The sequence below is a fragment of the Bacillus rossius genome, chromosome 10 (assembly GCF_032445375.1).
Source record: "Bacillus rossius redtenbacheri isolate Brsri chromosome 10, Brsri_v3, whole genome shotgun sequence".
Taxonomy (NCBI): domain Eukaryota; kingdom Metazoa; phylum Arthropoda; class Insecta; order Phasmatodea; family Bacillidae; genus Bacillus; species Bacillus rossius.
This window is the reverse complement of record NC_086337.1, coordinates 58435211-58452106: the sequence shown is the minus strand read 5'-3', so window position 1 is coordinate 58452106 and position 16896 is coordinate 58435211. Positions and strand designations below refer to the sequence as shown.

Sequence of the window (16896 nt, the reverse complement as noted above, 5' to 3'; positions counted from 1 at the left end):
TTGTTGTAAATAGTCTTAACTAAACTTTTATAATATACCTACCGTTGAACCTGGGGCATTCTTTTATCGACATCCTGTATTTGGAGACTTGGAGATCTGTAAAAACATTTTTGAATAAGAAACACGAGGTGTAACCTTTTCTTAAATTAACAAATAATATCTTAAAAAAACTTCAGGTTGCAAAGCTGTTATGCAGAATAATTTTAACCTTGATCAGTATTTGTTTTCTTTGTATCAAAAGTAGATTCAGTTGTCACCAGGCTTCAAGATATCCGGATCTGCTGCAAAACTACGTCGTCATATTTATACTGGACAGCTCAAGTTCATTTACTATGTATAATCCTGACAGTTTTGAAATTAACCTTGGAGAAGAAAAACCTTGGTTGCAACTGCGAATACATAAACGTGTATTTCCTTGTTATACAGCTTGCTATGTTGCAAGCGAGATGGGGGAATTAGTTCCACTCGTTAAACTTTAAAAAAAAAAAAGTTTTTTTTTTAATCTGGTTGCCGTTGTAACCGGTTTTATGTTGCTTTGGACAGATAACAACAAGAATCGTAGTCATGTTTGCATGTTTGTGTTTCTGCTAATGTCGTTGCGACACTTGATCAGCGCAAGGACACAAGCCACTAGGCACACGCGCCCTCGTTAGTTTTGGCTCACAGCGGGATGATACACAACCAACTGGAACTAGATCTTAAGGAAGGCTTGCAAGGACGTGCATTTAAACACGAACCAACTGCAGTCGGCAACTTGTCTGAACATCGTTTACGTGGGCCTAGCGGCTTGTATGCGTGCGCCCGGCCAGATTACACTGTCGCAGTGTTGGAGACAATAACAAAATTAAATAAGGGCACCCCAAATATAACTCAACGAGAACTAAAGCCGACTTTTTCATTCATCAACACGACACTCAAGACGTCAAGTCGAAGAACTATTTTTCCTGATGGGCTGTCAACTGAAATGTTGTGTACGTCCATCCAAGCTCGAACTGGTGAAGCGACATTTTTCTCTGAAAAATAAGGACATTAATGGAAAAACGAAAAATTTAAATTTTATTAGCATCTAATTTAAAGTGCTGAACAATATCTTTACATTTTAACTGAACTATAATGACTGCATATTATAAAAACGTTCAAAGATTATAATGAATCACATGACGCCATTCCCACGGACCTCAGTAGAGGCATATGGGTTGTTCCCCATGACGTCGTATTGTGTGTGTGTTTGGTGGGGGGGGGGGGGGGGCTAAACTAACGCAGTGATATTTACGATACTTACTTGAATATCTTAGTATCATAGCAAAAAAAAATGTTTGATGGCAGATGAGCTGAATTATTTAGCCTATATTAAAAGAAACATATGTGTATATCGTCAATTATTAAAAAAAACTGGTATTGGGTTGGAGGACAAAAAAAAATCATAACTCTGTTTGTCGGCGCACCATCAAATTCAACCAAAGTGTTTGTAAATCTTATAATTTTTTATCTAAAACTTTTGTCTAATACAGTTTTTGTTAAGACGAAACATTGCTGCAAATGGTTGAAAAAAGAGGATAGAAATTTTAAAAAAAATCATTAAATCCGTACCTTGGACACTATTAAATCCATTCTTCTTTGTTTTAAACCCTAAAAATATTATCTACAACTTTTTTTTTTGTTTTCAAAAATGTATTTTGTATGACTAGCCATTACTGCAAGGGGTAGAAATAACAATGTTTGAAAGTAAAAAAATAATCATATTTTTTTAGTAGATATATCAGATCCGTTATAATTTATTTAATGAATCATAAACTTAATCTAAACCTTGGCTGAAACATTTTTTGATGAAATGGATTATTACCGTAAAAAACAGTTACTAAGTTTACTGTAAAAACAGGGATTGAGATTTATATATATATATATATATATATATATATATATATATATATATTCAAACAATTTTCTTTGTATCAAATTCGTTCGAATTTATTTTATACCATCTTAATATTTACTCAATATTGGTGCAAAGCCTATTTTTTATTCGACCACCTTATTAGTGCAAAGGATGAAAAATAGTGTTCGAAGATCCAAAAAATTAGATAATTACCTTAGTTGGCAAATAATTTGTATTTCGTTCTAATCTATTCAATGCTGGATGCATATAGTTGAAAAAATATTCGAAAATTTTCGCTGCGTGGAAAATGAGCAAATATTTAATCGATCATTGTTTTGTGTTATGTACGTAAGTTGTTAGAATGTTTCAGAAGTGTATAGAGGATCCAAAATACTTCCAGGATGAACAGTTACTTGTAAATATATCCGCGCCCGTGGGCATTGCCGAAAGGGGTGTTCGTTAGAGGGCTGTTGTACATCCGTCCAGACGCCCCGTAGGGCCCTTCCTGAAGTCAGGGCCGTTCCTGATGTCAGGACCCTTCCTGATGTCAGGGCCTTTCCTGATGTCAGGGCCCTTACTGATGTCAGGGACCTTCCTGGTGTCAGTGCATTTCCTGATGTCAGGGCCCTTCCTGATGTCAGGGCCCTTCCTGATGTCAGGGACCTTCCTGATGTCAGGGCCCTTCCTGATGTCAGGGTCCTTCCTGATGTCAGGGACCTTCCTGGTGTCAGTGCATTTCCTGATGCCAGGGCCATTCCTGATGTCAGGGACCTTCCTGGTGTCAGTGCATTTCCTGATGTCAGGGCATTTCCTGATGTCAGGGCCCTTCCTGATGTCAGGGCCCTTCCTGATGTCAGGGACCTTCCTGATGTCAGGGCCCTTCCTGATGTCAGGGCCCTTCCTGATGTCAGGGCCCTTCCTGATGTCAGGGACCTTCCTGGTGTCAGTGCATTTCCTGATGTCAGGGCATTTCCTGATGTCAGGGCATTTCCTGATGTCAGGGCCCTTCCTGATGTCAGGGACCTTCCTGATGTCAGGGACCTTCCTGATGTCAGGGACCTTCCTGATGTCAGGGCCCTTCCTGATGTCAGGGCCCTTCCTGATGTCAGGGCCCTTCCTGATGTCAGGGCCCTTCCTGATGTCAGGGCCCTTCATGATGTCAGGGCCCTTCCTGATGTCAGGGCCGTTCCTGATGTCAGGGCCCTTCCTGATGTCAGGGACCTTCCTGGTGTCAGTGCATTTCCTGATGTCAGGGCATTTCCTCCTGATGTCAGGGCCCTTCATGATGTCAGGGCCCTTCCTGATGCCAGGGCCCTGGGACCCGCAGAGTCGAGGACCGCCGCCGCGGGGAGACATCGCACGCGATGTCTCGCTGTCGCGTCGCGCGCGTCGCGCCTCCAGCACCGAGACTCGGCGACCTCGCCGCGACCTCGCTGCTGCAAAGTTGTTGCAACGTTGTTGCACCTGCCTACAGCCCGCGCGTGGGCAGGCGGGAGTGTGGGAGGGGGGGGGGTGATGGTAGAACTACCGGTTAGTCCGGCTCCACAGCTAGAGCTGCAGACCTCTCTCGCGCCGAGGAGGCTCAGACTGGTTGCTCCATCAGGCAACACCGCCGCAGGGCGAGCTGCAACTGTACTATCATCACAGCCACATGCGGGCCTCGGGGTCCGAGTGCCAGACCCGGGCATCGAACCACAGGCCCCCGCGTAGAGTTCCAGGCCGCGGATTGCCGCCCAACTACCTCTGGCTGTGAAAATAGATATTAGGTTTGAATGGTGATGTAGATAACGGCTGTTTGGTGACCCTGAGATGTTGCGGGTCGGGTGGTTTGGCGGGGGTTGCAGACAGGACTCGAACCCGCGACTGTGCTGAGGGCGTATTTCAGGAGCGCGCGGTGGGAGAATGCGTGTTAGTGTTCGTGGGTTCGAAAAGTTTCAGCGGTTAGGCGCGCGGTGTCGGCCCGCCTGGGCAGCAGCGCCAGGGGCGAAGGAACCGGGGGGGGGGGGGGGCAGGGGGGACGTGTCCCCCTGAACTTTTTGGGTGGAGGGGACTGCCCCCCCCCCCCCCCAACTTTCTAGAGCGTGATATTTTTATTTTATAATATTATTCTGCCCAACTTTATCTGTAATTTCTTCACTCTCAAATTTTTTTCTTAAGGAAACAATAATAATTTTAACATTGATGTATCCAATGGTTAGATACAAAAACTGCTTGAAAAGCGCTATTTGGCACTTTTAAAATCAAAATTTTCCGGTGGAGGACCCCCGGACCCGCCCGTCTTAGTAAGAGGGGAATGGGTTTACGTGACATCAAAATCATTATTTGTCCCCCCCCCCCCTAACTTTATGAACAAGGCTACGCCGATGGGCAGCAGCGGCGCTGATTGGCCGAGCGGGACGACGCCGCGTGGAAGTGTGTCAGCGTCGCGGCGCCCGACCTGCCTCACTGCGACCATCGACCCGACGACCTTCCTCCCCTCCCCTCCCCTCCCCTCCCCTCCCCTCCCCTCCCCTCCCCTCCTCTCCCTGGTCCACGTGGCCCCGAGGCGGCGGGCATGCCTCCACTCGACACTGTCTTTGAAAGATTTGTGCAATGGGAGTGCACGGCTTGATGTAAGCTTTTGCACATACGCCATTGCTAGAGACCTGCAAAATTCGCGGTTTCGATGGCCTTCAGGATAGACTGCACATACCCTTGTACACTCGGGCAAATAACGCAAGTTCATTGGCTGCCGACTTGTAAGTCGTCTCAGCTGGTTTGTCTGTGATTCGATCCTTCTTCGGTTGAGGGTTTATAACTGGTCGACATTCGTCCAGATGAACAGTAAGCCAATAGCAAAATCATCTAAGAGGTATATGTGTTTGAATTCTAGCCTACCACCGAATTAATCCGCGAATTTTTCAGGTCTCTAGCCATTGCTAAGCACATGTAGGTATGTCTGCAGAAGAAAACAAACAAAAAACCCAAAAGACAAAAACACAAATTAAGCAAAAAATTTGCTGTTAACAGTGTGGTGTTTATATCCTGTTGACAACAGCAATTTTTTTTCACTTAATTTGTGTTTTTGTCTTTTGGTTTTTTTTTTTTTTGTAGTTTTCTTCTACAGACATACATGTGCTTAGCAATGGCGTATGTCCAAAAGCTTACATCAAGTCCTCCACTTGATCTCATACAGTTCCGTGGACACGCGCCATTGCTTTGTTAATGGTGAAAAAAAAAATGAAATTAATGCAAAATAATGAATTTAAAAACGATAACACAGACCCACAGAGGACAAGACTAAATCAGCTGATGTCAAACAGATGAACACAAACACGTATTGTGGACGACACGGCGACGACAGCACAGACGAAACTTGACTATCAGACAGCACAAGAATTACGTGGAAGGAGTTTAGTCATGGAAATAATATTATAACGGCACAGACGAACATAGTGGGTTAACAGCAACGAGACAGTTCCAACAATAGCGAAGACTGATCAGCATCTTTGTGCCTGATGACTGGGACAGATGCCAGTTACCGAAACGTCGCAACTGTTTTGCCGCAGGAAACCTACTCCTTCTCCTTCCAACTGGTAGTGATCCCCCTCCCTTCAGGTTTACGGCGCTTGTGCTGTTCCCCTTCTGGGGCGCGGCATTCGAGGATTTTCGGCGCTGGGTCTCGAGGCCTGTTCAGCTGTAGCCACCGACAGTGTCGGCTCACTTGGCATTTGAGCAGCATGCAGTTCCTTTGGTAACTCTTATAGTCAGTTAGGGGTACGGTGCTGGCGAGCTCTCGACATGGCAAGCTTCTTCGCGGAACTTGGGTTTGTGTGCTTGGGCACCAACAGGTTGTGGCCCTGTTCTTAACGTCATGTGATCGTTATGTAGCCTTTTGAAATTTTTTCTAAATTATTTGTTTCGGCTTGCCACTTGGAAATATACGTTTGGAATTTGGCAATAGAGTAACCATGTCACGTTTGTTCGTGGTACGTACGGTTTTGTGGCTCAATAATTTTTCTGTCCCTTTTGTTTGTTTGTTGTAACTGTATCTTGCTTTGCCAGTTATGTATTGTCTTTGAATATATATACTGTATAGAAGTCGCCAGCCCAGGTTAAAATTTCTAATACGGTTTTGAGGTAGTTGGTTAATTCACCGCCGCAATCGCCACCATCTCTAGGGCATCGACTTGTGGTGGTCCCTAGCGGACAAGTGTCGAACTCTTCAAACACCCCTTCCCCCTCCCGTTGAACGACCTCGAGCTGCAGTGAATGATGGATGAGGGGTGCGGGGAATGACAGCGGGCGACAGTGCTGCATTCTAACGCGTACACAACAACTAAGACGATACAGGGCGTTACGGCAGCGCACTGCAGCGGTGAAGTTCCCAAGCTGCTCATTTTACGCTCTTGAAAAACGTAGAGTAAATCCTATCCACTCGCCACTTCTATACAGTATATATATATATTCAAATGTATTGTTGTCTGGTCTACGTTAATAGTTTAAGCCGTTTGAGGCATGATGCGCTGTATCTATTTGACTCGCTCTCTCTCATTTTGTCATTCACAGCTGGCTAGCTTTGCTTTGCGAGAGTCCGATTGCGGGACCTGATAATGTAAAATATCATGGTTTCGTGTTATGCTTATAATTTTGTACAAGTATTGAATGTTACAGTTGCAGGGATCAGTATTATACATGTTTGAGCGAATTATTCAACTATGTAAAAGCATTTTGTGTAAGAAACTATTTGTATCTATTTATAATGTACCAATTTACAGTTGAAAGGGTAGGTAATAATTAAAGGAGACATAAATATAAAATTTAACTTTGCTTGTACCTACAATAACACACCTCTAGTAGCCATTCCTAATCCAGCTTAGGACGTCATTTGTTTTAAGGTACATATTTTGTGAGGGTATTTTTTATGTTTATCCATGCGTATGTTGGTTATTTGCTGATCTGCAACAAGTACCCTTCAAAATTTTCACCGTTTTTCGGTCCGATCTAGATTTATGAGATAGTTTAGCCTAAGCATAGTTATTCGTAAGACACCCAATGAAAACTGATGAATGTAAGAAACACTTTAATTTAATAACTAAGGCATGTTCCACTTATGTAGCTGTATTTCAAATGTTACTTTATTGTTCTGATTCCATCTCTATTTCATACACATCTCTATGGAGCAGGCTAATATGTGTGTTTCATGATACGGTTGTCTCCTAGGTATACATATATCTTTGGCGTTACAGAGTCAGTGAGTCAGTGATGAGCGTAAAGCTGGGTGCACAATTGAACAAATAACAATGAAAGTAACAGCAGGTCGAGCGCACAAGGTTTGAACGCCATGTTTACGAACCTAATGATTCACAATAGCACATAGGACGGTCTTGTGCTTGGGAGACAGGTCGTGCGCATAGAATGGATATATTTTATTTATATATTTATTATTTATATATTTATTATTTATATATTTATATTTTATTTCTGTTGCCGACGCATGGCGCAACAACCAATGAGAGTAGAGTAGAAAACCATTTTGGCGGTACTAGAGAACTATTTTTATTTATCAATCATTTCGGGGCAAGAAATTATCGAGACATTACAATGATCAGGTGTATATCCTTCTTGAAAAATTAATTAATGCTGTTACTTACTACTCACTAGTGAAAATCTTTATCTTCTATATATATATATATATATATATATATATATATATATATATATATATATATATATGTATATATATATGTATATATATCTATATATATATCTATCTATATATATATATATAAATCTATGTGGGTGTGTGTATGTTCGCTATGGACTCCAAAACGGCTCGACCGATTTTGTTAAAGTTTTCAGCAGGCAATCTTCAGATTAGCCCAGTGTGTGATTCTGTGAAGTTTGGTAGCGATCTGTTCAACATAATTTTTGGGGCAATTTTTGTGTCATATTTTCAATACAAATTAATACATAATAAGATTGTTTCTTTTTTTAATTTACAAATAAAAGTGATATTATCGTCGCTAGTTGTAAATAAAATAATGTGTCGTGCTTAGGATGGTTAACTGAATATTATATATTAACCCTTATTTGTAGAAAAACTGTGCTCACAGATTGCTGGTCAGATGTCACGGGATAATCATTTGGTGGTTAATATAGTTACGTGCTAACACTGCCAACATATGTCCAGTGAACATGGCGATGTTTCATCGGCTGAAGTGAACAGTAACAATGCAACTTGGCTCGGGAAGCCTTCTTTTCACAGACGAGAGAGCCAAACGTCCGATCGTGCATCTTCGGGTTGTTTTGTTTTTGTTCATTGTAACTCATGATAACTAATGGTCAATTAGGTTAGGTTAGCTACATTATAAATAATTTAAAACATTGTGGACGGTTGATTTGGTTAGGATGGCTACATTAAAGATACTGTGAATCATGTAAACTCGGTTTCCTAGCCTAGGATAGCTACATATAAAAAAAAAGTTATTTGCTAAGCAACCATAAAAATGATTTTACAGTATTTTTAATGTAGCTATACTTACCTAATATAACCAACCATCCACAATGTTTTAAAGTATTTATAATGTAGCTAACATATCCTAATCGACCGCAAAATTTAATGCCACACCGGTTTACACAATGAGATAGAACTGGGGGGAAAAAAGCGAGCACGAACTTGGGGTGTGGCTCTTTCGTCTGTGAAAGGAAGGCTTCGCAACACGGCTCAGGCGACTGTGCGACTGTAGCGCGCGTGGTCCGTGTGTCGCAGTGGTGGTGACGTCAGCGCCGGCCAACGAGGCGGAGCTGCAGCTGTACAGGGTGATGCAGCGCGCGAGCCTGCTCGCCTACTACGACACCCTGCTGGAGATGGGTGAGTCCTTGCAGGCGGCCGCTGCAAGCACCTTCCGGTCCCGACACCCTTTACCCAGCTCTCGATCCATAGCTAGAGACCGGGAAAATTCGCGGATTCATTTCACGACAGCCTGAAATTCATATAGTTATACCTCAGTGCTGCCTCTGCTATTGGCTCACAACTCACCTGGACGACTCTGGGCCAGTGAGAAACTCTCAACCGAAGCTGTGTCGAATCACAAGGCCGCTACATTGGGACACCTTCACAAGACAGCAGCCAATGAGAGGGAGACATTTGACCGAGTGTACGTAGAACTATAAAGTTCATCCTAGAGGTAATTGAACCCACGAATTTTTCCGGTCCCTAATGATAGTGAAACTATCCTGGAAGGTATATTGTAGACTAAAGTAGTAATAGTAAAAAAGAAAAAAATTTTAAAATTTGTATGAAAACTGTCTTTACGATGATAAATTACATGTTCTCCTCCTGAATTACCAAGAGGCTTAGTAGCACAACGGTAAAGCGCGCGTGGTTCAAATCTCATCACTAAAAGTACTATAGTTGTGGGTGAGCGTAATAAAACACTAAGTAGGTGCTATATCTGTAGTTGAAGTAATAAAACACTAAGTAGGTGCTATATCTGTGTCTGAAGTAATAAAACACTAAGTAGGTATGTGCTATATATGTGACTGAAGTAATAAAACACTAAGTATGTGCTATATCTGTGACAGAAGTAATAAAACACTAAGTAGGTATGTGCTATATCTGTGGTTGAAGTAATAAAACACTAGGTATGTGCTATATCTGTCGGTGAACGCAATAAAACACTAAGTATGTGCTATATCTGTGGTTGAAGTAATAAAAAAAAAGCAGGTGCTATATCTGTGGGTTAAGGGTTGACGTACCAAGACACCAAGCAGGTGCTATAAGTGTGGATAGACGTACCGATACACCAAGCAGGTGCTATAAGTGTGGGTTGACGGCAGGAGGCGGACACGGGGTACTTGTGCTTGCGGCAGGCGGGGACGACGTGCAGCAGCTGTGCGACGCGGGCGAGGAGGAGTTCCTGGAGATCATGGCGCTCGTGGGCATGGCCTCCAAGCCCCTGCACGTGCGGCGCCTGCAGAAGGCCCTCCAGGAGTGGGTCAGCAACCCAGGTGAGGCGACAGGCTCCCTTGTCTGCGTGGCTACCTCCCTGCGTGGCTACCTCCCCGCGCGGCTACCTCCCCGCGCGGCTACCTCCCCGCGCGGCTACCTCCCCGCGCGGCTACCTCCCCGCGCGGCTACCTCCCCGCGCGGCTACCTCCCCGCGCGGCTACCTCCCCGCGCGGCTACCTCCCCGCGCGGCTACCTCCCCGCGCGGCTACCTCCCCGCGCGGCTACCTCCCCGCGCGGCTACCTCCCCGCGCGGCTACCTCCCCGCGCGGCTACCTCCCCGCGCGGCTACCTCCCCGCGCGGCTACCTCCCCGCGCGGCTACCTCCCCGCGCGGCTACCTCCCCGCGCGGCTACCTCCCCGCGCGGCTAACTCCCCGCGCGGCTACCTCCCCGCGCGGCTAACTCCCCGCGCGGCTGCCTCCCCGCGCGGCTGCCTCCCCGCGCGGCTGCCTCCCCGCGCGGCTGCCTCCCCGCGCGGCTGCCTCCCCGCGCGGCTAACTCCCCGCGCGGCTGCCTCCCCGCGCGGCTGCCTCCCCGCGCGGCTGCCTCCCCGCGCGGCTGCCTCCCCGCGCGGCTGCCTCCCCGCGCGGCTGCCTCCCCGCGCGGCTGCCTCCCCGCGCGGCTGCCTCCCCGCGCGGCTGCCTCCCCGCGCGGCTGCCTCCCCGCTCGGCTGCCTCCCCGCGCGGCTACCTCCCCGCGCGGCTACCTCCCCGCGCGGCTACCTCCCCGCGCGGCTACCTCCCCGCGCGGCTACCTCCCCGCGCGGCTACCTCCCCGCGCGGCTACCTCCCCGCGCGGCTACCTCCCCGCGCGGCTACCTCCCCGCGCGGCTACCTCCCCGCGCGGCTACCTCTCCGAGCGGCTACCTCTCCGAGCGGCTACCTCTCCGAGCGGCTACCTCCCCGCGCGGCTACCTCCCCGCGCGGCTACCTCCCCGCGCGGCTACATTCCCGCGCGGCTACCTCCCCGCGCGGCTAACTCCCCGCGCGGCTACCTCCCTGCGCAGATAAGTCAAACCCCCCGTTAGCTTCAACCTACGAAAACTATATTTTATTTTCAAAACTTCTGTGTCAGTGACGCTCGCTGGTGCTTTTAGCGCCCTTGGACTGGTGCTCTGTCTTCTCGTCGTGCAACGTCAACTGTGACATTTGAGTGGTATCCACAAAGTTACGTGGCAGAGAAATGAAGATAAGGTGTAATGCGAGTAAAGAATGTGTACCGGGTAACTCATGCCTGAAACATTATTCTGAAAACACACGCGTTATAGGTATTTTCGCTCTTCTAAGAGTACAATTTAAAAACGGAATTTGGAAACAGGACTGCTCATACGGTCATACGCTAAAATGCTTTTCGTAAACAGACAATCACTCGGATATGTTGAGCAATTTTTTTCAAAATCGCGTGGGTTTTTCCTCCCCTTAAGTTCTGCACATCGTATGTGCGTCGAACTTACCAGAATACCCACGCCCTTCACCTATGCTGCTGTGATCTCTCACCAGAACTAGCAGCAGCACTGTCGAACCCAGCCACTGCCGTATCCTCGCTCGCCGGAGGATTGTCGGAGCAGGTAGTGCATTGTTCGCGGCCCGCGCACTCGCTTCTAATTTGAAAAAAATAAAGAAGGGGAGGGGGAAGTAGTTTATTAAAAAAAAACGAGAAGAAGAAATATCTGGCCGGTGCGGTCCATGGCGAGAGGAGGATAAAAAAAAGCTTGAATCTCCTTGGAGACGCAGTGACGTCAGCTATTTCAACGGGAGCCTTGTCGATGAGGGGAGGCGAGGGGGAGAAGGAGGAAAAGACGTGCAAGAAAACACACAGGGTTTTTGGATCTCGCATCAGGTTTTTTTTTCCCCGTCCGCCTCTCTCTTTCACTCTCTCTCCCTTCCTCCCTGCGGGAGGGGGTGAAGGGGTGGAAGCAGTGAGGGGAGGAGATGAGGCCAGACGAGAGAGACGCCTTAGAAGGGTTTAAAAAAAAAACCGTCGGGCGTTTCTTGCTGCTTTCTCACGTCTCGGCAGGCTTGGCGTCTACAGTGCGTTGCATTCCACCTTGTCCGAGCGCACATTCGTGTCGGTCAAGGCCAGCGCTTCTCCGCAAGTTTACACGCCTTTGGCGGAGATGCGGAAATTTCACGGATTCGGTTGCCGAATCTCACACTCTCGCACTGGGCCCGTGATTGGCCCGCAATGGCATGGACACGCCCCTCTTGAGACCGTGAGTCGACGATGTCCAGTGAGTAGAGAGAGGCACTGTCGACTGACATTCTCGCTGAGAAATGACCGGAAAAATTCGCGGGTTCAATGACCTGTAGGATGAACTCCATAGTTATTACGTACACTCGATCAAATGCCACCCACTCATTGGCTGCTGTCTTGTGAGACGTCCCAACGTAGCAGCCTGTGATTCGATAAAGCTTTGATTAGGTGTTTCTCATTGGCCCAGAGTAAGCCAGGTGAGTTGTGAGGCAATTAGCAGAGGCAGCACTGAGGTGTAACTATTTGTGTTTTAGCCTATCGCGAAATGAATTCGCGAATTTTTCCGGTCTCTAGAAATGAGCCAACGGGAAAGCAAACGTTGGTGTATCAAACACAGGACTTTGCATTTCAGCCTGACGCCAAACGAATTATCGAAATTGCCCGGATCTCTAGTCAGTCCCGCTGTATAAGAATTGCGGGCCGGAAGTAGGAGCTGTAAGTAAAGATGACGTCAGCCAGAGCCGAGGTCGCTGACTGACTGCGTGGTCCCTTATGGTCGGTCTCACGCATGCAGAGCAAATGGCGCGCTACTGTTACTGCCCGGCCTTTTAACATTAAAATAGCTATTCATACCTATTTTATACCATCAATTATTATTTGAAACTTTATTATGTATATTTTTAATTTTTACTATTTTTTATTTTTCGAAGACAATAAAACATGTATTTTCATAGTTTTAATTGTAGTTGAAGGTATACATTCTGAAATATATAAAAAAAAATTCAATAAAAAACATCAATATTATTACTTCACTGGCCATGTTACCGATGGGAAATAATTTGATCCTCAAGTTTGATGAATTACCAAAAACTTATTTATAAACAGAACTATTAAACACCAACTCCCCCATTTCTGACTTCGAAAATGACAAACTTCCATACCAACTTTCATCCCCATTTAACTCTAAAGGGATGAATTTTGTAAAATCTTTCTTAGTGCTCATCTACTTACATAAAGAACTCCCACGCAAAATTTAATTCTTCTAGACCCGCTGTCTTAAGCTGTGCGTTTTATGTCCATCACTCAGTGTTAGAATTTTATTAAGTAGATAGTGTAAACTATTCAGTCTGATACTATTAATAAAGGGGCATTCAATTATTTAGGCATGTGCCATGGTCAAACAGAGCCAAAATGAATGATATAAAAAATTATGTCAAAAATGGTTGAAACCAAGGTGACGTCTTTCAGTTACATTATGTAAAAGTAAGAATTTAATTGTCTTGTGTCAAATAACACTGTTCATGAAGTACACATGTACAACAAGAAAATGTGTTTTCAAAATTCTCATTCCAAATTTTCTTTTCAAAATAGAAAGAGTAGGTACATTTTTAGTGTGTTTCGTAACATTACAGAGTTGTGTCTAAAATGGTTGTGCTCTTTGGGAATACCTGAACAAGGACAACGCTGATACGCAGATGTCGTGCATTGGAAGAAGAGAGCAGAATGTCCATTAAAATGCACGCTGCGATCTCGGGACTGGTCATTATGGCAGTCCCTCCATCCCTGCAGCAGACCTGGTCGTCTCGCCATGCACATGCACATGCACCGCCATGCACACTCATTATGCAGCGGCGACAACCACCTATCCGCGCGCAGTCGATATTTACAGACGAAGGCCATACGAGTTCTGTTGCGTCAAGCGCTAATGACACTCCCACTGCAACATTCTAGCAACGTCCTAGCAATGTCGAGCCCCAATGGGCCCCAGGACAGTCTCGGCAGATACACTGTAGACCAACACAGGACAGTCACGGCAGATACACTGTAGACCAACATAGGACAGTCACGGCAGATACACTGTAGACCAACACAGGACAGTCTCGGCAGATACACTGTAGACCAACACAGGACAGTCACGGCAGATACACTAGGGACCAACACAGGACAGTCACGGCAGATACACTGTAGACCAACACAGGACAGTCACGGCAGATACACTAGGGACTAACACAGGACAGTCACAACAGATACACTGTAGACCAACACAGGACAGACACAGCAGATACACTAGTAGCCACCTTAAATCTCCAAGCCTCTGAAACAAGTGATCGTTCGAATATACTCTTAATCTTACTTAAAAATAACTTGTTATTTGAGAATTTAACATTTAAAATACTTCTAATTTTGTTTTTTTTTTATTTTTAAATTTTTGTATTTTTATGCAGTTTTTTATAATAAATATAATATCGTTAAAATACCGCTTGCATCATACAGATATAAATATCAGTAAAGCACAAGTTTGCGTTTGTGAATATTGTATGTTATGAAGAACTTGGTGATATTGTGTATGTAAAAAGGGAAAATAATAACAGCCTAGTGGTATACAGCGAAACTACAATAATTTTTTATTACTTTATAGCTGAGGGGCCTATCCTAGAAAGGACTAGATTTACATTTAGTAGCAAAGAGTTCTGATGCAATCAACAATAAATATGTGGGTGTATATATATGTATGTATAACGTATAAAGCCTTGAAATTAACTTATGCCCGCAGTATAATCACTATATATGTGTGTGTATATATATATATATATATATATATATATATATATATATATGGTGGTTAGCAAAAATAAAATATTTTAGATTTGGATTCGTCTTTTTATTACAAAATAAAACAAAATAATAATGCAAACTAAATATTTATTGAAATTTTAAACATGTTCCCCGTAGCAGTGGAAGCTTACAAAGTGGTGTAGAGGTCTTGGCAGTTTTAGTGTGTGTATTATACCAATTCAATTTGGATACAATTACAGGAGTTAAAGTAGGGTTTTATAATAAAATATTATATCTCCGACACAAATCAAGCCGGTAATATCTGAGCAAAATTAACATACGTAACGTGTAAATATTTGAGATTTTTTAAAATTAGACAGTTAATGGAATAAGAACAATGTTTTTGTTTTATTTTTAAAAAATGAATCATAACTTTAGAGATATAAAAACTTGGAAAAAATAATTTATAATAAAAATAATTAATTTATTTTACAATTTAAGAAACTATATCATAATGTGTTCAGAAGAGGGTACTAGTAAAAGCGCATCTCTGCTCGCTAGGGTAAGCTAGTTGCCCCTGAAAAGGTATGTGATCCCCTGCACAGCGCTGCGAGGCTGGTTGCCACAGCAGTCCCGGGGGCAGCAAGTGTTCAGAACTAACCACGTCCGGGAACACCAAATGACTCGGTTCATTAAGGGCCGTATTCCAAGACACAAAAATAAGGGTTTAGGTGTTTAATATGCAATACCTGTACCCTAACCATTTTCCAAGTGCACGATAGGACACGGCCAGTCCCTTATTTTTAGGGCACTGATTTTTGGTGTCCTATCTGTTGCCGATTTGATCCATAACTGTATATATATATATTTTTCCTTTTTAATGAACTTTAACGGAACTTTTACGATTACAATTCCCCCCCCCCTCATATCTTAAAAAACAGCAAATATAATACGGCCAAAAATTCATCGTTTATTCTTGTACAACCAAAATTAAATATTTTATTTCACATTATAATTCCATAGTTTTAAAAAATAAGCTAAAATTACGATGGATTCCACGAAGTACAACTGTTTATAGCCTCACACAAGTCCTCGTTTATTAAAACGGCTGCCGATCTGATACCTTACAGGGGTTCAGTTAGGACACGTTTTGGAATATGACCCGAGAGTTAGGGTATGGCAGTTGCCCAACAAGGCAGTGCATATTCGCTACCTTACTCAAACGTCTTGGAATACCGCCCTAAGTCTCCTTTCAAGCATCGTATTTATTTATTCCCGAACAAGCCTCATTCCAAAACTTATGATTCTCTATTATTTTACATGCATTTGTTTTATTTACATGCTCGTGTTAATGTTTGTATCATTTATAACTGCAAAATCTGCTGTGTAATATTTGTTTTGCTGTATATAGTTAATTTGAGAATTTTTGTTAAAATTTATTTCTATTTTTTTTCATGCCGTTTTTACGGTCCGAAAACTTCAAATGTAGCTGTTACCCACCGTATTGATTAAAATACACTAAACAGGACAATTTATATAGCAAACACCAAATACTTACGTTAGAGTTGTAAATGATTAAGTTTTGCCATTGTTGTTTCAGATTATCTAATTTCCATTACGGTACAACAAAAAAATATATGTTAAAGTGCTTTACCTATAGTTGTATAACTTAAAAAAAACTGCATAGCCGCAAAGTATGAGTGTTGGAAATCATAACTTCCGTTTCAATTGCAAAAAAAAAATACTCACGTGTACACGTCTGTGCATTACGCCATGCTTACACCGTTCAACATACATAATTCAACATACTCAAAAAAAATTTCCAAATTATAATAGTTTGCAATTATACTCAATACACCACTCCGTTATAAAAACCAGTCCATAAATTATGAACTAAGAATTTATTGATGGTTCGGACTTCAGGCAACAAATTTGGATGATGCTAAGTTAGCCCCGGGCAAACGTAGGCATGGGTTTACTTCTTCTAGCATTACCCCTAGCATACACATCAGCCTCAGCACTCCCACTGCTATGCACGTGCTGATACGCCCCATATGTTTAATCGCAGCACAAAAACTCAGTTTGAAATATCAGCCTGGGGTCTTCCCTGAGACACTGTCACGAGGACAAATGTAACCATACCGCCGCACCGAAAGCGACACAGCTCGCAACTATTTGCTCCGAAATACATACATATTTTTTTTGACTATCGATACGTCACGGAAGCGGACACCGCTGCAACCAGTTGCTAGGGACTGGAAAAAATTCGCGGTTTCAAT

At 44.0% G+C, this 16896-nt stretch overlaps 1 protein-coding gene across 1 annotated transcript in view; it reads left to right on the top strand.

The window, feature by feature from the left end:
- LOC134536363 (NGFI-A-binding protein homolog) overlaps positions 1-16896 on the top strand; it is a 90707-nt gene that overhangs the window by 43264 nt on the left and 30547 nt on the right. Inside the window, exons 2-3 of the mRNA XM_063376117.1 lie at positions 8628-8729; positions 9731-9868. Of these exons, the coding sequence (XP_063232187.1) occupies positions 8628-8729; positions 9731-9868 (240 nt within the window). The remainder of the gene's footprint in view (positions 1-8627; positions 8730-9730; positions 9869-16896) is intronic.